General features: G+C 38.1%; 1 protein-coding gene across 1 annotated transcript in view; it reads left to right on the forward strand.

Moving 5' to 3' along the window:
- Positions 1-25019, forward strand: part of CAMK4 (calcium/calmodulin dependent protein kinase IV) — a 204046-nt gene that overhangs the window by 115517 nt on the left and 63510 nt on the right. The window contains exon 6 of the mRNA XM_028529930.2: positions 13336-13408. Within this exon, the coding sequence (XP_028385731.1) occupies positions 13336-13408 (73 nt within the window). The remainder of the gene's footprint in view (positions 1-13335; positions 13409-25019) is intronic.

Raw genomic sequence — 25019 nt, forward strand, 5'->3', positions numbered from 1 at the left:
AAATAAGTCAAAGAAATAAGTGGGCATATATTAGAAATAGTAAGAAGCTATGCACATATGTAAAGGCCTTGTTGGTTAAAAAAATGGATTAAGAAAGGTGTGGACTGCAGACAGAAGAGAGATTGAGGGAATTGCTGATATATACTAATTGTCTGGAGCACAGTAATCTCTCAATGAATAATCACTGAATGAATGAATGAATGAATGAATGGATGGATGAGTGAATGAATGAGCAACCACTGAGATGAGTACACTCTGAGAAGGAAGATTTTTAAAAAGGATAGGTTTGGAATGTTTTGGGAGAGGGCACTTCTCCCCTTCATTCCCACACTATCCCCACCCAGCTAAATTTGCTACCTCTTCAACAGCTTCCAAAAGTATTTACACTGGTTTTCAAAGCTCCTGTTTTTAATGTTACCTAGTGCAGATTTGGATCTTCAAGTAGGAAGGAACAAAACAGTGGAGCTTAATTGGCACTACTTATGTATCTTCAACAGTATATGCAAATATTCACTGAAAATAAATGAATCAACTCAGGAAAGTGGGCATCAGTTTTTAAAAGGATGTGAGTACTTCTTCTGACAATTGGCTGATGGTTAGACTCAAGGTTCCAGATGCTAACTTAAGAGACAAATAAATAACCTAGAATGATTTGCTTAATTTCTCTGAACTTCAAAACAAATTTGAAGCGCTATGATGCTAAGGAAGCTGAGACACTGGTCCACTCTGTCTCTGATCTGGGACAGTCTGAGTACTCTGTGTAAGGATAGTCTTGTTCTAAAACTATCATGTTATGTCCCCGTGCTTAGTGAAGACTCTTCTGGACTAGCTGAATTGAATGTTGCCAAAACTTGCCAACAGTGGCTCCTTTTTCAGCACCTCTTTAGCTGACTCTTTCATGAACATATTCCTTCTGTAGGTAGGTACATTTAGAACCAATTTACAGTCAGATCCTGCTGTTCTGTAGCCATGAAGTCTCTCAAAAGAGAACTTATGTATTTCTCTGCTCACTACAGTCAATCAGAGAGAAATCTCACATATTTTAATTGTAAGTAATTATAGGACCAGGATGTCACACTGAAGCTATTACCTACCCGTAGCACTTAATATTTACCTACCTACCTCTGTTTGTTCAAGTCATTTTGGGACTAAGGGTCTCTTTCCTTCCCTTTTCCCCAAACTTTCTTTCATGAAAGAATGCTTGCTTTCTCATCTTGTTGCCTAGTTGATTTTGATGGGATAGAGTTAATTCAACTTTAGACAGAAGTGAAAAACTAAATGCTGTTGATAAATTTCATTTATAGAGAAAATGGATGAGATATTCAGAATTAACAGAATACATCTGAAGAATGGCCAGCAGCCAGTAAAGCACTCAGCCACTCTGTAAACGCTTAGTGGTTTTAGACAAGAGACTATTTCCCCCCCGTGAATGTTGTTGTCTACATATCTGTTGCCATATCTGAGATGAACTGGGTTTCTCCATTAAATTATTTCTACAGTTATCTTTAAAATTATATCAGGCCGAAAATATATCCTGCATTATTATCCATGTATTGCTCTCTTTCTTGAGAATTAAAAATCATAATATACTTACTTTTCCCTGTACTTAGGTCAAAAAAATTTATTTTGTTTTGATGATGAAAATGCATCCCTGGTCTAATGATGGCCTTAATGGTATCTAATGAATGAACTAATGGAGCAATTGATGAAAAGATAATCATGTTAGCACATTATACTCAAAATGGTTGTATTTTATTAGCGCTAAAAGATCTATTCTGTGGTGTTTTTCAAAAACTAAACACAGTAAAATTCCAAGTGGAATCTGCTATTTCATATAGAATATAAGTAGTAAATTGCTTAGGACAATTGGTTAAAAGTTTTTAAATAAAACCTATTTTCTGTGTGTGTCCAAGAAAATCCCCCCTCCAAAAAAACCTCTACAGAGTTATGATATTGTGTAAAAAAGAAAGCTCCAGCCCTAACAGGTATGGCTCAGTTGGTTGGGCATCATTCCATAAAGCAAAAGGTCACTGGTTTGATTCCCAGTCAGGGCACTTGCCTTGGTTGCAGGTTCTGTTGCCAGTTGGGGTGCGCACGAAAGTCAACCAATCAATTTTACTCTCTCACGTCGGCGTTTCTCCCTCCCTTCCCCTCTCTCTAAAAATAAATAAATAAAATCTTTAAAAGAAAACTTCAGAGGTTTTTCTCTTCCATCCCACTCAATCTATTCACAACTCTTAGAAATTTACTGAACTTTTTAAGTGTATGAGGTGTGAGGTGGTTTGCTTTAAGAGTAAATTTTTGAGTTTTGTTTTCTTTTAGAAAATTTAGCAATATCCTTATAATTTTCTAATTAAGTTTTTCAAACAGATACTGTTGTCCCTGATTTTTGTCTAACTCCAGTATCAGAATACTATGGATTTTTAAATTGCCTGTTTTTTTTCAATTTTCTTCTTATGTTTTTGCTTGACTGATTATGCTGTTCCAATGCTAAATGTTATGTATAAGAGGTCTTAAAATGTGTGGCTTCAAATGTTGTTACCTTCCAAAAGAGCAGAATTTGTTTGTGCTGCTCTGGCAGGCAGTTAAGGTAAGAAACATGTCACTTTAATCCCATCATGTATTGGGCTGATTCAAACCTGGGCTTCCCAAAGGCAGATCTGTTTCCTGTCAATCTTACTCATAGGGTTTTTTGCACTTAAAGGGTCCCAATTTAAGCCAGGGAATGTTGCCAGGCCACTCCTTCCTTGGTAGACCCTAAATGCCAACTTCTGTTCTCTCCACCCTGTGAGACACAAGAAGTTTTGTTCAGCTTCAGCCTGTCAGCTGCTGATGTAGAATCAGCAAATGCCTTTAAAGGGAAAGCAGAGGCATCAGATGTTACCTTTGCTTTGCTGAGTTTTTCTTCTTTCCTGGCTCCTGGCTCCTGAAGCCTTTATTTCCTCGGTAACTCGCTGATATCTTCAAATATGTGTTTAAGAATGATTGTATTGACTGAGTGAAAGAGGTGACAGGAAAAAAAAAAAGAATGATTGTATTTAGCTTGTTATTGTTCTTTCCTGGAAGATTGTCTCCCCCACCATTGCTGAGAGTAAAAATTCAATGTCAATGTAAGAACTTCCAAATTGTAAAAAAATCTATGAATTTATTAGAGTTTATTTGAGCCAAACAAAGGACACACCTAAAAGCCAGATCTGAACAAAATGAGAAAAGCACTTCCTGGAATGACAATTTGCAGTACAGTTGGAATTAAGGAGGGCATGTAAGGAAGATTACGTGAAGGTGGGAGAGAGCAAGGCTAGGGGATCTCTATGAGTGAATTACAGGATGGCTAACAAGATTATGTGCTTTCTTGAGGGTTGGTTATGCTTCCAAGGAGTTTGAAAAGGAGGCATAGCAAAGGTGTGTTAATCTAGGCACACAAAGACACTGGGTAAGTGAAGATAAACATTTCGTAGGCCTGGGGTGTGACTACCCACCAGGACCTTCCCAGTTAAAACTTTATGATCAGATCACCCTGTGAGGCTACTTCCATCAAGATTTATTAGAGAACCCCTTTTTCATCCACAGATACATATGGTTTTTAAAGTCCTTGTACAGACACTAGTGGATTTTCCTCTTTTATGTCAACTCTTTGGGGCAAAAAGGATGGAAAGCACTGTCCCCACTGTACAGACTGGAAACTGAGAAAATGAGTAATCGTAAATGATCTTCCCAAATTAGGCAACAGACTGTCTTCCGGTTGCCTAGAAGACAGAACTCTTTCTCCTCATGTGGCCTTACAATTTTTCTTATTAAATCCATTTTCCCTTTCAAACAATTTTCAAGAAAATGAGCTATTATTGTTTATTTTATTTATGGAGAATCTATGAGGTACTGATTGGTCCTTTGCAAATCTATATATGTATTTAACCCACTTAATCACCCTTCAATTTTTTGAGGTTTTATTTCTGTATTTTTCAAGAGCATAAACTGAAGAAATTGATATGTTATAAAGTCAGACTTGAAACTCATGTTATCTGACTGCAAAGTTTTTTTATTTCCCCAAATTGAAAGTATTTAAAAAAACTGTAAGTCATCAATATGCAAGAAAAGTAGTGGTTATGTTTGGAAACTATGTATTTAGCCTATTAATTACCTAACAAAGTCCTGGTATATCAATCAGTCTTAATAGTTACCCCTACTCCAACATTTCTGGATTGAAATAAATGAAATTTTCAGGACATTGTCACTAGAAAAAGATTTCAGAAGCAGAATTTAGGTGGTATTTTGTTTGTTTGTTTTTTGCCCCAGTCTCCATAGAGTTACACCATGGTTGCTATTCTGAATAAGAAAACTCAGAGCATATCTGAATTTGTGAAGACTGTTGTGTCAAAAATTAGTCACTGATGTAATCATCTATAGTGAAAATTTATAAAATATGATTTTTAAAAAGGATAACTAGTCACTATAATTAGAGCCATTTTTACATGCCCATTGGGACACTGGCAAATGGCAGGGCATTGCACCATGCATGAGTTCATTTCCTCTTCACAACATGTATAAAGGTCAGTCTTGATACACATACATTTTATAGACCAGATAACTAGGGATCAGAGAGGTCCAGTAACTACCATTAGGTCACTCAGTTTATATTGTATCTAACAGCAACAAAATAATAATTATATGAGATTGGATTCAGGTATGTCAGATTCCAAAACATTTGATATTTCTACCATCTCATGCTGCTACTGTGTAAGCAGACTCCAATACACTTTTTTTTTAATTGTTGTTCAAGTACAGTCTTCTGCCTTTTACTCCCACCCCAGCCCAGCCTATTAATGTAACATTTTGTCCACTTGGGCAATGCTTAACTCAAGCATTGATATGTATATAGTTGTTTCTCAACATGAATATTTTGAATACATCTCTTTATGCAGTTTATCTGGCTATATGTGAAAAGAACATATACTTTGATTTGGACTAGATTTATAGCCTCCTTTTTCTAGAAGCTTGGCTGTGAAGGGAAAGATAAAGGTGAGGTCAAAATGGATACAGGATGACCGGAGGCTTATTTATTAGTTTAAGGTGACACATGGAGGACACATTAGCTGACTGACAGGAAGGAGCCCACTAGTTGGAGAAGCAGGAGATATCTGTGTGAGAGGTACTTAGAGCAAAATCCCAGAGAAGACACAGAAGAAATAAGATCTAAGTCAGATAAAAGGATTTGTTTAAGACAGAAAAAGTTTCTGTCTTCCTCAGAAGCAAAAAGAGTCATGATGCAAAAGGATCAAAGGAGCTACAGTAGTCACAAAATTTTGGAAAAAGAGAAGAACAAAGTTAGAGGAGTTACTATCAGGGCTGGGCACTAAGTCTGCCCTACTTGCAAGCAAATAACTTATCCCACTACACTTCTACGGATGTTTGGATAATACATGAGACTGAGTCAGAGAGACCAGCCTTTGCTACATCGTGGGCATCAGCAAATTTGTGTCATTTACCCTTGCCTTTCAAATTCCACAGGGGCAGCACAGTAGCCTCTGAGGGATGCCTGGCCATGGACTGGGGTGTTTTCCAGGAGAGGAAGTATCCGAAGTGGCCATAAACTGGCAAATGGACAAACAAAATGTACCATGGAATTCAATCACCAATGAAAAGACATGTTCCTTTGACATACATTACAACATAGATGAACCTCAAAAACATGATGCTCTGTGAAAAAAACAGGCAGGAAAGACTAACATTTGTTTTGCCAATGTTACTGTGAAAGAAATTTATTTTCTAGAAGAGCATGGAATAGGGTATTTGAGGAAGGAAGTGGTGAAGTTTGAAAGTGGGAATGTGAGAACAGAAAAAAGCAAGAATAAGGTCTTTTGAGGAGCCTTAAGGTTTGCTGAGGCCAGAGGCTGTGTTTCGGAGAGTCTGGGCTGTGCTGGCTTACACTGTGGCCTGAACCACTGCATACCTTCTGTGCAGTTTTGACAGCATCTTTTCCCCCCTTAGTTTGTATCCTATTTTTGGTTGTCCCCATGATCTTTTTCCTCAGTTCCTCTTCCTCTTTCCATCCCGAAAACATGGATGGATTGGAAGCAACAAAAACTAATGCCATCTTGGAGTCTATTGAAATGAGAAAGAGAATGTGAAGGACCAAAAGGGCAGGCACCACGGGAAAGGGGAGTGGAAATGGATTGGAGAGCAGCTCAGAAAAAGAATTATGGGCAGTGTGCAAGGAGAAGGGAGAGAGCGAGGGAAAAATCAATGTTGACTAGCCCAGTTGGTAAATCAGTTCACAGAGGGAAGGAGGGGAAGCAAGACTGAGAATTAAAAAGACCCTGAGTTCATTTAATGACATATTGATTTAGACATGCCTATGATACTTATAGGTGAAAATGTCTAGCAGATTGTTGGAAATGCTGTTTTCATCTCTGCTGCAATGCAGCTACCAGGGTGGCTGAAATCACAGCAGAGCATCCAGCTTACCTAGGGGGAATGTAGGAAAACTTTAGGAAAGGATAAGTATCACAGACATAACTTTGAAGAAGTGAGAAACATAAGAACACAATCAATATGATTCCTTTTAAAATAAGGTGAAAAATAAAAGTCAAAAGTAAACTATGGTGTTTAAAAAATGTAAGACTCGGGTTAAAAATATAAGGAAAACCAAGAAACAATTACCATAGAAAGTAGATTACAAGACAGGGGAGTGAAGGAGAAGTTATTTAGAAGAGGCCAAGGAGACTTCTGGCATTCTGGTAATATTTTATATCTTGGGCTGGGTGGTAGTTTCATAGAGATTAGCTTTGTGATTAACTGCACATCTGTGTTTTCTGCACTTCTCTGTGTATACATAACTTAGCATGTGCAAGAATGCAGATGAGTGAGGCCACAAGTCAGACATGGTAGACAAAGAACGAAACATGTCCAGGTTCATAAGCATTTTGGAATAGAACTATTTCTTTAAAGCACAGATTTGATCAGATCAGCACAGAAAGGTACTCACTAATTTTGGTTCAAGTCAGTTCTTTTAGACGTGACAAACCAAACCACTTACCGTCTGGCCTCACCACACAGTTTCGGCCTCACCGCTCGTTTCATTCCCGTCTCACTGCCATGGTAGCCGGAATGCATTGACTTCACCCTCAAAGGGCTCGTGGTCTGGAAGAGGGAAAGTAAAAATGCAATACGGGCCCCAATATTATTTTGCAATACTCCCACCACCTCCCTAAAAATATATATTAGAGACAACCAGAAGATTAAAAACTAAATAAATAATAAGAAGGGACTAAAAAAATATACAGATCATCATTGCACAAAAGACGTATCCAAAGATACTCTGCATTTGTCAGAATTTGGCCACAAATTCAGCTGTATTTATGAGGGGGGAATAAATTATATAATCAGGGCACAAACACAGTACATGGCACACAAAATATGGGAGTCTTCTAGGTCAGAAATGGCTTCAGGGAGAGGTAGAATCTTTTGAGCCAGATCTTAAGTGAGAAGTCACAAATTATCAGGTAAAGGGTAGAGGGAGGGACAAAGTGGTGTCCAAGGTAAGGGTCAGCTGTAAGCCTCTTAGTCTCCATTTTAGAAGCCGTTCTAAACTGGAAGCAAGCAGTTGCTAGGTATTTGTCAAATAAGTGATTAAATACTCAGTGTGCTCTTGGGCAGTTTATATAACATCTTTGGGTCAGACTTCTAATTTATAGGAGTTGAGAATTGAACTAGGAATCCCTAGTCTCCATTCCCCCATCTACAGTTTGATCTGCCCTCCCCGCTTTCCTGCACTGCCCGCTCCCTGGCCAGCACCTACACTGATCCACAATTCCCTCCCTCTCTCCCTAGCTTTCCAGTCTAACAGGTGGCAATAGTGATTTTGAAACTATTTTTTTTAAGTGTATGGATTTAATACTCTTTGGGAAAGTTCTTGGAAAAAAGCATCAATACAGACCAAGAGACCATCAATGAAATGAGAAAAAGCAGTGAATGTGGCTTATAAAGGAGTGGTGGATTTAAACAGAAACAGGAATTCATTTTAATGTAACTTTTTGTATGTAATGCAAATACTTCAGCATAATGAAGTGCTAGCAGTCTTTAAGACTTGATTCCTGAAATTCATATTATTAGGGGATCTTATCCTATGTTATTTGATCATTTAGTACACGTTTTCGTAAGACCGATTTCTTACACAGACCTACAGCCATCTAATAACAATAATATCTCCATCTGAGAAAAAGCTGCCATTGGTGGGGAGAGCGGCAGGCTCCTAGTGTACGTGCCAGGAAGTCTGAGGGCCTTGGGCTGTGATCTGATTAGAGCTCTTCAGCTGCATTGCCTGTGGTAACTGCATGGCTGGAGATATGCTCAATTCAATTTGCAGCAATTAAGGTGACAGAAGCAAATGCTCCAAAGTCATATTTTAAAGCAGATCCATGGAGAGAAATGGGCATTGCCTGGGTTTTCTCATCCTGCATTTTAACATGTTGAGAAGGAAACGAGCCCCAACCGTGGGGAAGGGGAGCACGTGGGCCAGCACAGCCAGCAGTGAAGGGAAAGGCACAGAGAGGAGGAGGAGGCCTGCTGGGGCCAGAGAGTCACAGCCTGGGAGCCCAGGGAGACACGCCCAGTGGTGCTGCTGTCCCAGATCTCCAGTTGCTGGCTACACTGGTTGGCGACTGAGGGACCTGTAGGAACGGGGGTCCCAGGGCAGCATTTGGGGTCAGTGTTGTGATTAAAATTCTAGGTGTGATTTTAGGTGTTAGCCCAGTCTGAGTCTTCTAGCCCAGCCCTCCTAGAACTATGGGCAATTGTGTGGCAGAGCAACAAACTACGTGGCCCTGGGCCTTTGGAAGCAATCTTAAGATGCTGGTAGCGTTGCAGCTGCCTTCCTTATTATTTTACAAAGCATGACAAGGAAATTAGTTTATTAAATCTGAAGAGAAATATAGCAATAAGTGTGTTTAAATAAAAAGCCAAAAATACCAACCAAAAATTATCCCTGTGTTTTTACAGCTCTGAAAACATGACTAGGATTGAACATTTCATTGCTTCTAAAAATTGAAGACCTAAACCCTTGACTGTATATGTATGGTTCCATTTCATTGGCAATTTTTTTTTTTGAAACTTTAGCTAAATTTTGGGCAGGAACTAGTGTTGCTTGGAGCAAATACTATTCTATTTTGATAAATTTAAATCACTTTGATTTTGTCCAAAATAAGTTTCCAAGAAGATTCATATAATTACAATGTTATCTAGAAACTAGGTAACTGAGTTTCTTCCTGAGGCCAGCAGTAGCCCTTCTACCTATTGCATTTGGCCTTGGGAAGCATCTCTGTGTCTGTTCTCCCACTGGATCTGTGGCCAATGTACAAGGAGGGACCCAAAAAACCTGGAATTATCTTCTGGAGGGAAGTCTTCTTGTAGTAGACTTACTGTAGTAGGCTTCTTAGAACACTCCTGCTAGGTGAGTGTTCTAAGAACCCATCTGTATCAGTCAGTGCACCAGCTGGCATTGTTGTGAGAGGCTGTGTTTGGCTTCAGTGAATTTTTTTAAGGCTCTTTCAATGCATTTGCCCATTTCATGATGGGTGATTTACAAGTGCACCTGCCCACACAGCACTGAGTGTTCAGCAGTTTTTGGCTAAAAATGGCATGACCCTGGTGCTCCACCCTCCCTATTCATCTGATCTCACCCCAAGCAACTTTTTTTTGTTTGTCTCCCTGGATGACAAAAGTCCTCAAAAGGATGTGGAAGAGGTGAAACAAACAAACAAAACAGAAGCACTAAAATGCATCAAAATCAATGAGTTCAAAAACTGTTTTTGAGCAGTGGAAAAACATCCCAATAGGGGTGTTGTACCAAATGGAGAGCACTTTCAAGGTGATTGAAATTGAACATGTAAGAATAAATACACAATTTTTAATAAATGAATTCCAGGGTGTTTTGGGGTCCCCCTTATACTTGTGATGAGCACCACTTCCCTGTTCAATGCTTTTCTTGCCTAGGATAAGGAACGTGAGTAAAGGAGTTGTTCAGGTGTCCACAGTCTGAAATTTTTGTGGCATCATTTACTTCGTAATTAGTATTGATCCCACAAATATTTATTAACTACCTGCTGTGAGCAAGGCATGGAGCTGGACTCTGTGAGTGGTCAAAGCAACAATCCAGTGAGAAGCTAAGAATTTTGCCACCACACCCTGCAAAAGGCATTGACTCCACACATCTGTTGTAGTCATGCTACCGAAATGGAGAGAAAAAGATCGCTGAACTTCATTTTCCTTTTCTTGGTCACTAATGTCTTCACTGATGATCTAAGCTGTAAGTTATGAACCTGCATTTGCAACTTGAGAAGTTCACTGCTATTGATCTTTCTGGTCAGTCACAGATGGCCTGGGTGGCAGCTCAACTTACAAAATACTTAAAATTGAGTGTCTCAGTTCTAGAAACCTAATTCTGTGACACTCTGGTGAACACGTCAACTGGGAACTAAAATTTTAGAAGAAGGAGCCTGGGAGAGAAACTGTGGAATTCTTATCATAGGGCCAAGCTGCGGTGTGCAGAGTTCACACCAAGATGAGGCCGGGAAGGTGCCCGCATTTTGCGCTCCTGCCCCACACGTCTACTCCAGAGATATTTCTGCCAACACAATTAATAAACCTTTTGGCTGTACAAACTTTAACATAACATATATTACATATATGATGTTTTTGTTAATAACTTAACAAAAACAGAGAAAGAGAGAGGAAAACATTGATGTGGGAAACACAGATGTGAGAGAGAAATAGTGATCAGTTGTTTCCTGTGTGTGCCTGGTCAAGGATCAAACCCACAACCTAAGCATGTGTCCTGATTGGGAATCGAACAAGTGACCCTTTGGTTCTCAGGGCAGCACTTAATCCACTGAGCCATACCAGCCAGGGCTTATTTTTGTCATTTCTGGTCTGTTCTACACTCCTCGACCTTTATTCCCTATTGTGAAAATATTTTACAAATTTTCAATTCAACTTTTAACTCCGGTTATTTTTAGAACTTATAACTTCTTGCTAATATATTTTTTTCAAAAAGGGAAGATACTTGCAGAAAAATAATTAAGCTTTTTGATGAGTTGACATTTTAAAAAATTTCAGTGCAAAATTATGAAAGTTGTTGAAGTTTTGTCTCTTTTACATTTTGAATTGACCTTTTCCACACATATTTACCACAAACTCTTTATAGTTGAAAACATCTTATGCAAATTGGCAACCTACAGTACTATCTATAACATCTTTTCTCTTGAAATTCCAGTGAGATAGAAACAGCAAAAAAAGTAATTTTTTATTCTTCCCAAATGTTCCCTTAAGAATAGACAGAAACTAGGACAGAAAAACTGAAAACTCACAGACAATATAACAAAACTAGGTGACAAGGTATCCCCATGAAGCCTAAAATACACGTGAATGAGGACAAACTAATGACAGTTCCAAGAGTCACGTGGTGTTAGTTTCTCTGAAAGAGGGAGCAAAGGGAAGCAAGAAGACATGTGGTAGACCTAAGAATCCAGAACATTCATCTCTAACATCTCCAAATTATTGGGAGGCAGGCTGGGCCAATACAAGAAAAACAGCTGAAATCGGGAGGGCTTTTGCCCCCCAAATTTCTGAGACCTGCAAAAACTGTGCCCACTGTGAGGTCTGAAGCAACTAATGCATTCAAGGCCCTATGAACTCCTGAAATTAATACCTTAAGCCCTTTGAGGGAAAAGCCCCATATTTAGGAGACACTGCTAGAAAGACTCTAATAATCAAAGTAGAGATGGTAGAAGCAAGGGAATGAAGTTCCAGGTAGAGGAGATCTCAGAAAGTATGAGGTCTTATTTTTAATGTTTCATGAAATAAACAAACAAAACAGAAGGTTGAGGGCCATGAAACTAGAAAAGATATCCTGGCCCATCACTCTGTCAAAAGAATGAAGGTACAAACCTCCTGTTATAAAACATAAAATAAGTCACAGGGATGTAACGTACAGCATAGGAACAACAGTCAATATTATTGAAATTACTCTGCACAGTGACAAATGGTTACAAGACTTATTGTGGTGATCTCATCATAATGAATATAAATGTCAAATCACTATTTTGTACACCTAAGACTAATATAATATTGTATGTCAATTATATTTTAATTTAAAAAAAAGAAAACCAATTTGGCTTAAAAATAAGCAGCAACAGAGTGATGTCTCAGTTACTTCCAATATAAAATGATAATACAGCACAGAAAATACGAAACAAAATAAGATTCCTTTAGGCAGCAAAAGTGTGCCAGAAGGATGTGTCCACAAATCAATAAAACTATAACTCAATATTGCAAAATAAACTTAAATAAATAAAGTCATAGAATAGCAATGTAAATCAAAAGTTGAAATCTCTTATGTGTGTATAACCTCACAAACCAAGTAAGAAAACTAAAGCAATGGAAGAAAATAAACATAAAGCATTCTAATTTAGGAAAACATTCCTGAAATTAAAAAAGAAAAGACATTAACTTGAAAGAAAAATTACTTGCCCTCATCTGCGCAAAAAGAGCAAGCCATTTGTTTGGAAAAGAAAACCAGATGGAGGAAAGAGGGAGCGAAGAGAAAGGCAGAGAAGGAGAGAGACCTTATTTGGACACAGATTCAAACAAATGACAAATTTTAACATGTCCAAGACTATTGGAAATTTGAAACACTACATTTTAGATATTAAAAAATTACTGTATTTATAGATATGATAGTGATGTAGTTATGATTTTAAAAGACCCTTTATCACTTATATATCTTAAATATTTATGAGTAAAATTATATGATATGTGATATTTGCTTCAAAGTATAAAGAAGGAGGGGATGTAATTAATTGGATAGATAAAACCATATTGGTCATGATTAATAGCTTTTGAAGCTCTGTGGCAATAATATGGTATGGTTTATGGCATATTGTCTACTTGGTATATGTTTAAAATGATTCAAAATACAAAGTTTAAAAATAAAGAATTTTTGTCCTAAAAGAATAAACACTTCCAGTCTAAGCCAAATAAATAATTTTATTTTAATTTACTTATATTTTTATGAGTAATTGAAGTTCATTTATTTTCATTCCTTTATATAATATAAATAGAAAATAAATATCTTTAATTTTCCTAAATAAACCCAAAGATTTCTAGAGTGCCAGTTTATGGAAATCTTTTTTTTTTTTTTTTTTTTTTGGTGTAATGTGGCCTATTGCAGCATCTTTAACATTCGTTTAAAATTAACCCCTTTTAGCATTCACTCAATTGAATGCACGTGCCTGAGAAGCATTTCCTGTTTTGTTTTTTATGTTTTTTATTTTTTGTTTTTAGGATTGTGGAAAAGGGATATTACAGCGAGCGGGATGCTGCGGACGCTGTTAAGCAGATCCTGGAGGCCGTTGCTGTAAGTATGAAGTGACAGCTGTAATGTGACTCCTGCTGTCACCTTTTCTTTTTTTACAGAATCTCATTTAAGAAGCATATATCTGTGACAAGCCATAAAATTTTACAGAGAAACCATATGATATATTTGTGAGAAAATATGTTCAATAAATTTGTATTTTTTCTGTTGCCCACTCATACTCTTAAAGATGTACTGCCTTGTATGCAATGCCGTACATATGTTAAAATATGTTCTATCCTGTTATTATGAAATCAAATCAGACTTGGTGCCTATAGTTGTTATTCTGTCTGTCTCTCTCTCTCTCTCTCTCTTGAGTTTGTTCCTTCAATTTTTTTTTTGTTTTTTGTTAGGAAGGTATAGAAAGGTTGTATGTGATAAATATAGGCCTTTAGAACATTAAGATAATTGATTTTTCTTTTGGGACAAGAAATGAGTGAATTAGAAGAAAAAATTCTGACAATTTAATTTTTTAAAGGAAGAAATATAATTAATTTTTTAAGGTGGAATAAAGTTTTGTAAGTTAATGATGGAAACATGCACACACATTTACAAAAATATATAATTTTGAGAAGCTTGTCTGGATTGAATTAGTAAGGAAATATTTGCCTAGCATAAAACAGCCTCCACTGGTAGAAAACTTCCATATATAAATGATGTGTACTATGTACTGAGACACTTTGGTGACTCATTTATTGAATATAAAGCCAGAACCAATGATTCTTGGAACAAACAGAGTGGGGACTCAAGGGGAGATATTTATCAGGATCAGTTAGGGACAAATCTACATAAACTATACCCCAAATTAAGATCTGTTCTATTTTTCAGAGTCAATTACCTAACTAAAATCATTATTCGGTATCTCGAGAAATCAATCACAGTGAAACAAGCACATGTGCTGTGAATTTTACCCACAACCAAAATGGGAAGGCGGGAGGAGGGAAAGACCCTGTTATCTAACTCATGTACCAATGACAAGAGACAACAACAGCCTTCACAGTCTTTGTACACGGCTGCTAAAAATAGATCTCTGGTTTAACCAAAGCATCATAAAGCTATCAACACCAAGTTCAATTGGCTTTATAGCCCAGTCTTCCCAAATGATCTCTTCCTATAGAAGTGTTTTGGTCTTTTGTTCTGGTGGGAGATAAAAAGTTTCAGCTGGAGGTAGATAAAAGTTGGAGAGGATGCCATAGCATTTTACTCTAAATATACAGTGCAGGTCCTGATTATATGAATATTGAATATCAAATTCATGTTCTCACCATACTCAAAAGAACCACTTCATTCAACTTCTTTAAATCAGTCACAGTATGTTTACCATCCCTGGTTTCCTAAGTTTGCCAACTAAGGAATGGTTTTTAACTCTCCCATCACCTTCCCTCCTCATGTTCACCTTCCAACTTTGGTTGACTCTTCCTTCGAATGTCCTTGAACCTAACCCTGTTCCATGTCATGCTATGACTGGTGCTGGCATGCCTTTTAGAAAACAAACAAAAACACTTCTACTTGCTTCCAATTTCTATCTTTAATTAAAGAAGTCTAGAATCCTCTTTTGCCATTATTGTTTTTATTTTGTTACTTCTGAATTCAATAATGGCAATCTCCTGTCTTTATTGAATGCCCACTTAAAAACTTCATTTTTCATTACTATATACTATAGATTATTCAGGTAAACTTGCTGGCAGTGACCCATGATCACTTTACCAAAATCAGCAGGCAGCTGGTACAGCAGTTAGGAGGACTTTGGGAATCAAACACAGCTGGGTTCAGTTTCTAGGTGCGCAAGCTTGGGTGCATCACCAAACACCCGTGTGCCCTACTTCCCTCCTGTGAAATAGGCATAACAACCAACTTAACGGGGTGGAAAAGACCAATGAGATAGGTCTGGGAGCCACAGCAATGTTCAAAAGAGGGGGAAAAGAAGATAAGCAACTTTGAACTCAGTATATTCATTTAAAGAAGTATTAGATGTTGTTGATCTATATAGACATACCTACTCCCCAGCTAAATAACTAAAACAAAAACAAATGACAGTAATAGATGCTCAACAAATCTTTACTGAATAAATGAATGAAAACATATCAAAATTGTCAGAAGTAGGCACTATTCTAAATATATTTTGTTTCTCCAGAGGATGGCACATTTGCTAAAACATTCTTACTGTAATTTGTCAACTCACCTCATATGAAACAAACGTATATAACTTGCTTCCATTCGTCAGATTCTTTTCTGCTCCTTTACTATCGCTAAATTCTTTTCCTGTCATTCTAAAGTAACCTTTTTCAATATGTTCTTCCTGGTTGCCTCCATCCATTTAGGTCAGCCCTTGGTTCTCTGGGCTTATCACAGTAAGTGTGTTTCCATTTAGTGGTAGCTGAGCAAGAATACCCTATTTTCATTTATGAATGAGAAATGGTTGTTTTCAGCATCAGAACTTTTCTTCTATTGTAGTTACACCAATTAAGGAATAAAAGATCCCCCAAATGGGTTGCTCCAGACGGGTACCCACAGAGGGGTTCCACCCTATGTGGAACAGAGGGACTGGAGTGCCTAGAAGTCTAGTCTAGGTCTGCAAGATGGATTGAGTAGTCTACTGTCATTTATAAATTTAAAACAAAAAAAATGTTATTTTACCTACTTACAAAGTTCCAGTTTAAGAAGTAGGTTGCCATATTCAACTAAAACATTCTTCAAGCCCTGGCTGGTGTGGCTCAATGGATTGAGTGCCCGTCTGTGAACCATAGGGTCACCAGTTCAATTCCCAGTCAGGGCACATGCCTGGGTTGCAGGCCAGGTCCTCAGTAGGGGGTGCACAAGAGGAAACCACACAATGATGTTTCTCTCCCTCTCTTTCTCCTTCCCTGTCCCCTCTATCTAAAAATAAATAAAATCTTAAAAAACAAAAAACATTCTTCGGAAGAAGTTTTACAAAAAATCAAATTTTCTCTGATTGCTGCAACTAAGGGTTAAAAAATTAAAGTAACTCCTCTGTTTCACAGGTATAAAGCAAGCCATTTAAAACTTGGGAAAAGTGGCTGACATTTATAAAGTAGTTTATTGTCAACTACATAGCTATAGATAGCTATAAAAATAGGACAGTTGGGAATCAGTGATACATCTCACAGTTCCTCTGGATCACACACCTATGAGACTGTATCTACACTGGTGTTTGAAAGCACAGAAGCAGAATGCTTAAAGATTGAAACATTCTTGGGAAACATGTTACAGGTATAATTATACCCCTTAGGTAACAAATCTTGCAATCCTTCTCTTCCTCCTCACTCATCCCAATTCTTTCTACAAATATTTCACAGAATTGATCTGACTATAATCGTGTTCCTTCGCTTTTTACCTTTAAATAACATTTTAGAAAGCTTGCAGAGTGAATCTGGAAGGTGTTTTTCCTTTTGGGTTTGAATTCATTTGGTTAGTCTTTGAGGACAGGTCCTTAACCCTTCTTGAGCATTCTATCTTCTATCTTGAGTGTTCTTTCTATCTTCTTGAAGTGAGTTCCAGCTAGTCCCATGTTAAAAGGTCTGGGTCAGTCTAGATATTCTGGAAGCATCATCGTGTCCTCATCTGTCATAAAGCACAATGTCATGCCCTAAAGCCCTCCTTTTCCATTTACTTACAAAGATAACCAAGGACTAGTTCATCTTCTCTGACATCACTGTCATCATCACCTTCAGTTCTTTCCTTGTCGCCACTGATACCCTGCTATCTCTCTATTTACAAAAAGAAATCACTGTCCCCTCTTTTTCCTGTGCTTGGTGCCTTCCCTCTTTTTCTAGCTATAGTTCCCTTGGGAACATCTTAACTCAAAGCCATGACTTCAGAGCCTGGAGAAGTTTGTACATAACTGAATGTACTAAAGTACAAGGAAATGATTGAAAACTATTATATATAGTCAGCTATCCCAGCACAGAGATTTGGGGTTAGAATTGTTTTAAAGATTGTAACAATGTGGGTCAAGAATTACAAACAAAAGCATTTAATCCTTTAAAGTTATGGAATCCAATAAGGTATCTGAAACAGCAAAGAAAAAGTGAACGAACACGATTATAAGGATGTAGAAAAAGATGAAATAGTACAGGCTCCTTTTGGTAAAATTTTAAAAATCTGTAAACACCACTACAAAAAAAACATTTAGCCTGTTGGAGAATCAGTTGATAAAGAATTGATGACTAGATATTGAAGAACTGCAAATCCTAAAGCGGAACACTGAAGTAAGGTATTGTGGAAGTGGGAACTGCAGGAAGCAGCCTCCCCTCACACTGGGGAAACAGAGAAGAGGTTAAGATGATAAAATCTGCAAGTTTATAGGAAGTGCTGTATGGGCTCACTGTTGCGCAGGTGCTGGTATCTCAGTCTGTGCGCAAAGGAATTGCCCATGAAGCAAACCTTGAGAACGTTGCTCTAGCCAGTTAGTGCTGACGTCACTGAGGAGGGACCCTGGGATTGGTTCTCTGCGCGCTGGAATAACTAAAAACTGGCATCAGCATCTGCTCCTAGATCATCTGCTACTGCAGCATGAAAAAGTGTTTCGAGGGTGCACACAGAGAACAAGCAGAAAGACAGGCTCAGAAAGCAAGCGGAATGAAGCAGCCCCTTTGTGCTCTTCCAGCCTCCCACTCTCAGCCTCGTGTCTACTCTTGGAAGAGCCAAACAGGAAGCCAGCACAGAGTGTGGCTGCCAGTTCAAATCCCAGCTCCACAAAGTGGATTATAGAAGGGTGGGTTTAAAGGTTAGAGACATTAGCTTAATAAATAGTATAGGAATTTATTTGAAAACAAAAATATCAAAGTTTTTGTTTATTATAAAGTTTTCTAAGAGGTCCATAGTCTTTATTAATGTGCATGAAATGGCTCTAGAGGTCAGTGAAGTCAAAACAAGTGCAGTAGCATTGAAATAAATTACTATTTCTGTAGTACTGAGTACTGTTCTTGACAACATTTGTAGATTTAATATGTGTATACATGCATATACACACACACGCGCACACGCACACACACACACACACACAGTGTTCAGCTTTACGTTATCTGACATATTTAAGTCATCTTCCACCTGACCTCTCATTCCTTATTGGCAGAACCAGTCTACCTTTGTAAAGACAGAAAATACTAGAACTTCTTTTCCCAGTCTCCCTTGCAGCTGAGCAAAGACAGATGACCTGATCCTCACCAATGAGTTCTAATGGACAGGCTGCTTGTGAGTTCTGGGGAAAGATTCCTCTCTGTAATGAAAGGAGACCCAAGGGAGGAAAGGCCATTTCCCTCTTTCACAGGCATAGTTGAGTCTGCATATGATGCTGTGGACTGCTTTTGCTGCCTTCTAATTATGAAGAGAAACATAACTGTGTAGAAGAAGGCAGAGAAAAAATAGGCATGAAATTCTTCTGCTTGATATCTCATAGAGTTAATAAATTTCTCAATATTTCTGCCACTTTGAATTGTAAGTCGTGTTACTTGAAGCAATAAGATACTGACTTCTTCTTGAATAAAATTTTGAGTATATGCCAATAATGATTCTGCAGCCAGAGCGAGCTGTGTAATTTTCCATCCATCGAATCACAACATTAAGGTCAGACTCCTGGATGAAAGATTCTGGTACCATGGATTTCTGAAAATTGAATTTTACTGACTATCAAATGCACAGCCACACTCTGATAAGTCAGATTTGAGTACGATTTGAAAGCACAGGGAGGCTGAAGGTTATTAACAATACGCTTGCTTCTGACACTTGTTCTTTGTTTTTGTGAATATTGTTTTTGCTTAGGTCCACTTAGTGTCAGAAAAAGATTCTGAGAGTTCAATGAATGAACAAGAGGCTAGACCAGAAAATGTAGGATTTGTGTTGTTTGTCTTAGGTTTTTCAGTTACCATGGTATTTGCATTCCTTTCTGGGAGGATTCTGTCTCTTGTTACTCACGTTTGAACATGGATCTCTGGAAGATGGATATTAATGCCAAGCTTGTAGCATTGAAATATTATAAAGATACTTTTGCCAGTAAAAAGTAAAAGTGGTCATGCATTCTTATTAAGAACTGAGATATCACATTTATCAGAGAAGAAATGACAGACAGTTCTATTAAATGTTCTAATATTTTGATTTCTAAACAGAATAAGTCAATTAGCAGCTCAGTCAAACAGATATTTTATCAGAAAAAAATTTGAAACAAAAGAATCTACATTATGAAAATTATAAGAATATTATGAAACTGGAGATCTAAAAATAATTCCTGGGAAGGGGTTATCTTTCTCATTAAGTGTATCTGTAGCTCATTACTGGCAATAATAATGATATCAAAAGTTTATCAAATTATAAGTGGCATTTTCTCTTTTGAATTCCAAAAGAATCACAATAAATTCTTGAACATATATCTAGGAATTTTCCAATTACTATGCAAAAAGTATCATGTCAATTATTACTTTCTAAATTATTTTGGCATTTTAGGGTTTTGTAGCCCTTCAGTTTAACCATTCATTGAGTCTTTAGTATGCTCCAGAATCTTGGATACAGAGATCAAGAAGCATACCAGGTTATAGGGCAGGTAGACACAAATAAGCACATTGTTATAAGATTACATATGTGAACCAATTGGTACATTTTGCAGATTCAAAGGCATTAGAGAGGACGAAAAATATTCAGTATGACAGCAGAATCTTTCCAGAGGGAATTGGGTTTTAAATTAAAAATTGTTTAATAGGCAGAAAAAAATGTAAGAAAGGGAATCCCAGGAATACTCTTTTTCTCCCACAGATCTTTAGGGAATGTAATAGACTAAAGATGCAAAGGCACGAATATTGATAGAACGTAAAGTACACATGGTGATAACTGGGGCTGGAGAGAGGGGCAGGGACCTGTCCTGAGGGGACTTACATGACTAGTGGGAAAGGTTCATGTGATTCTGAAGATGAGGAGACCCTGGGCGACTCCTGCTGCAGGACCATTATCCTGATGGCATCATGAAGTCCAAATGCAGTGAGGCCAGTAAAGAAGCCCATAGGACTGGCAGGCACAGAAGCATGGACAGGGCCCCCTGTAGCACCTATTCTGAATGGGAGCTTACAAGAGGGAGGTAGGATAGACAACCAGACCTTAATCAAAGTGAAAGGTCTACTGTATAGGTAAAGTCTACAGGGCAATATGGTCCTGTATTCAGGAAGCTCTAGTTGGAGAGGTAAGGGATGAGACAGACCCCTGTGCTGGGGCTGAAAACTGGCAACCTCTAGCCAGGCCTGCCTTTTCAGACAGGCCAATGAGCAACTTCAACTAATTCTGCAATATGGAGGTCTTAACTGCCTCCATTTCCTAGACTCTCTTGCAGCTACATACAGTGATATGACTAAGTTTCAGATCACAAAAAATAAGTAGAAGTACCCTGTGGGACTTACAGGAAGTCTCTGGGATGTCCTTTATACTCTGCTAGAAACACAGAGATGAAGGCTGAGCTCAAGCATCCACTGTGAAGCCAAGAGACTGCTGGTCAACCCTAGTGACCATCGGAGAGCTGGAGGGACCTGGCTTCTATTCTGTGGATCCAGCACCATGTCTAGACCACCAGCCCCTGTACTTAATTAGTGTGACAGGGAAATAATCTTACTTGACCAAAAAAAAAAGAGTATGAAAATGTCCAGTCAAAAGATACAAACATCTGAAGAGACATGGTTTTGTGATTCTATGAGTGAAAAATGCTAACAAACTAGGCCCGACTTCCCCTTGGACCTTCACTGTCAGCATCATGAGTGTTACACATACAAAGACTTAGAGATTATGAAAAATAATCTTGAGCAGGGAACATACAGATGGAGGATTTAGAGGATTGATAAGAACTTCTCATCCAACTTCCTCTCCTTTATTACCACGTAACAAGCCATTCTTTTCCCACCTCTCTGTCCATGTGTTCTCTGAGGCTTTATTCCCTTCTTTTCTCTCCAGCCTCACAGTTCTTCAAATGACCTCTTTTTCTTCATTTTCTCTTTCCTTTTGCTACAATTTTTCTTTCTATGCTCTCCTCTTCCCTCTCCTCTAGCTGAGAACTAATGAGGAATAAAACAGCAACAGAAAAAAATGACAAATGTTTTAAAGGACCAACCAAAGCCTCCAGACCAGGATAACTTTTGACTACATATAGCATACATTGCAGGGTCTGAGGAGAGCTATAGAAAAAAAAAAAACACGGGACACAATCCCTACCAGCAAGGATTTAATGAGAAATGGAGGGTAGAAGACTAACATCTACATAATCTTGCTTAAAAGGAAATTCCTTGAGATTGTCTTTGCTTTAGCGACAACCCACTGAAGTATCACGGACATGAGGTTCCTGAGTAGATGTGACCTTGTTTTTGTTTGGTCCTTGGATTATAGTTGTCAGAAGCTCGTTCACAGCTGTTCTATCAGGTTTCAGCTGATTAGGGAATGAGATTCACAGAATCGTTCAGTTGGAGCAGAAGAACTGGAGAACCTCAAATAAGGGTGGGAAATACTGTCTAGTTAATGGCAGCAACATGAATGGCAGTAACATGGAGGAAAAGCACAAGAAAGGGAACCAAATGTATTAATTGAGAAGTGCTCACAGGGTCCTTATAAGCTCAGGAAAGGCATACACTGCTTCTGCTTCTATAGATGAGCTACTAAGATTAATGAGAATGAAGGAGAAGAAAAAAGATGGGGATTTAAGCTATTAGGGAATACAGTTTTAAATATTACAACAAGTTTTAATTATGTTTAAAGAATGCTTATCACAGCAGGTGTTTTAGACCAAGAAAGGAAGGGTATTATTATATTATCAGAATACCTTTTAAAATTTTAAATGAATCATATTCTAATTGGCAATTTGGCCTAGTTTCCCAGTTTCCATTTCTCTGACACCATATTGCATGTACACACACACACACACACACACAGTTCCTCTGACATCAAGTGCTCTGAAAAGCTAAAATTCAGGAAAAGCGGAGCAGAGAATTTTACTGCCTACAGTGGGCTCTCCAGTTTCATACCGATACAGTTTTTTTTGTAACAGCTTCTACTTTTCTGGAACAAGGAAAGGACTCTCAGCTGGAAAGATTCCTTTGACAATGACACTCTTTTAAGAAAGAATGATTGTGTGGGAATTGGGAAAGCGATGTAGTTAGAAGATGAACAGGGATCCTCCCTTTGTACATGTGCTTCCCTCCGAAGAAGGTAGAGTTACTAAGGTTCGACTCCAGTTAACTGTTTCTATGCTGTTCTTTCACTGATTATTCATTGGATGAAGAGGGTAGGACAAAAAAAAAATATTTCCTATTACAAAAATTTCCAAAAATTTTTGTAATAGTTGTCTGCCCTAAAGCTGATGTATTTCCTCTTTTGAGGGCATAAGATTCTATTTGGCATTACTTGGAGCAACATGAACCTACTACTTATGATGTCTTTGACCCATTAAAAATGAATTTTTATTTTGGGAATGGCTAATTTAGAAATAGTGTTGAAGAATAATTCTGTTTAAAAAAAAACACAGAATACCAGGAACTGGGTGGCTTAGACAATAAACATGTGTTTCTTATAGTTCTAGAAGCTGGAAGGCCCAGATCAGGATGCCAGCGTGGTCAGATTCCCACTAAGGGCTCTGGGTCTGGTTCACAGACTGCAGCCTTCTTGCTGTGTCCTCACACAGTGGGGTTGGGGGGAGTCACCTCTGACTGCTTCCTCTTCTTATAAGGGGACTAATCCCACCATGGGGGTGTCACCCTCACTACTTCATCTAAATCTATTTACATTCAAAGACTTCACCTCCAAATAAATCCCATTGGGGGTTAGGGCTTCAACATATGGATTCTGGGGGGACCAAAACAGTCCAGAGCACCAGCCCCAATGTACGAGATGCCAGCAGGAGGCCTAGATAGTGTGACTACAAACAACAACAACAACACAAACAAAAAACACTTCACACAATTTCCAGTGCATTGCAGGGGAATCTTCACCTTAATCTGTCTATTTGCTCACGTGCTCTCTCTCTCTCCCTCTCTCTCTCTCTTAACCTCTCTTCCTTACTCCTTCTATCCCCATCAGTCTTTACCTTGTAAATTTCAAAGAATGATCACCATGCAAGGATCCAAAGTAATGTCAACACCATTGCTAAGTATGCGGTGCTAGACATACTCACACTGCTTGTTAACTGTTTTGCCACCTTCAAAGAAAGATTTCAGTAACCACTAGAGGTTTTAAAATGTTCTCTTGACCTAAGACAAGACTACTTGTCATCATTCCAGTGTTCTAGTGTCCACTTTATAATTCTGCCTCTTGTAAATGTAAATTAAAGCACCTCTATACAATATCCTTTTTGTTTTTAGTCTATGAAAGAAGTAGGGTATAACTCTAATGCATTTTACATGTCATATATTTAATATTAATCTTTCATTATTTCATACCTCTCTGTTTTCTCCATATTATTTATTTTGCCTAAAGTTTATAGAGCCTTCTGTGATCATTTTTTAAGGAAATACTTTTTAAAAATCATAAATCCATAAAATCTTACTGGAATGTTAGGTCTCTGCCTACTATTATAAGTAGTTGGTAGATTAAATAGAGAGCTATTTATTTGTGCTCTGGACACTTAAAAATAGTCAAAACTTAGATTTTATTAATAAAACATTCTAATTGTTTTTAAAGTTATGTATACGTTGCATAATTATATTGCCAAAGATAAGAAAATGAGTGGTTTACATACAAAGCTTGGAATGCAGACAAGGGGCACTCACATTTAACTGTTCTTTTTAAAAAAGATTTTATTTATTTATTTTAGAAAGTGGGGAAGGGAGGGAGGATGAGAAGGAGGGAAACATCGATTTGTGGTTGCCTCTCACGTACCCCCTACTGGGGACCTGACCTGGCCAGCAACCCAGGCATGTGCCCTGACTGTGAATCGAACCAGTGACCCTTTGTTCCCAGGCTGGCACTCAATCCATTGAGCCACACCACCCAGGGCTGTCCTAGGTTTTTTGATGTGGCAGCAAAAGTGTAACTTTCACCTATAAATTTGGTGCCACACACCTGCATTGGCATCTTTGTAGTCATCAGTTTGCCCCACTTTACTTGAAACATTTGTGGTCCTCCTTGATTTATAAGACAGCAGCATACATCATATCACAGCGTTTCCCCACTTAACTCTCCAGTGTCTCCCATCACATTTACCCTCTTTGTGCGGCCCTCAAAGTCCTGCCTGAAAATCCCCTTTGTTGACCTTGTGATCCTGTCTCGCCAGGGACCTTTGTTCATCATCAGCACCCCATTTCATTCATGGTGTGCTAGTGACGCTCCTCCAGCATGAGAAGCTCTAATTCACAGAATATTGAACTCTTGTTTGAAACTAAAATATAAATTCCCTGAGGTCTTGGACCTCATTGTACTATGTCCAACATTCAGAATGGTTCCGGATACATATTGGGCATTTCATAAATATTTGTTGGATGACTTGACTGACCAAAGATGGTTCACTGCTTAATTCACCTTTTCATTCATGCATTCATTCACCAAACAGATGACAGATATTTACTGAGTACATACGTCATCCCTACCACTGTGGAGTCACTGAAAGACACATGACATTTGTATGCCAAGAGTGTATATT

The sequence above is a fragment of the Phyllostomus discolor genome, chromosome 3 (genome assembly GCF_004126475.2).
Source record: "Phyllostomus discolor isolate MPI-MPIP mPhyDis1 chromosome 3, mPhyDis1.pri.v3, whole genome shotgun sequence".
Classification (NCBI taxonomy): Eukaryota; Metazoa; Chordata; class Mammalia; order Chiroptera; family Phyllostomidae; genus Phyllostomus; species Phyllostomus discolor.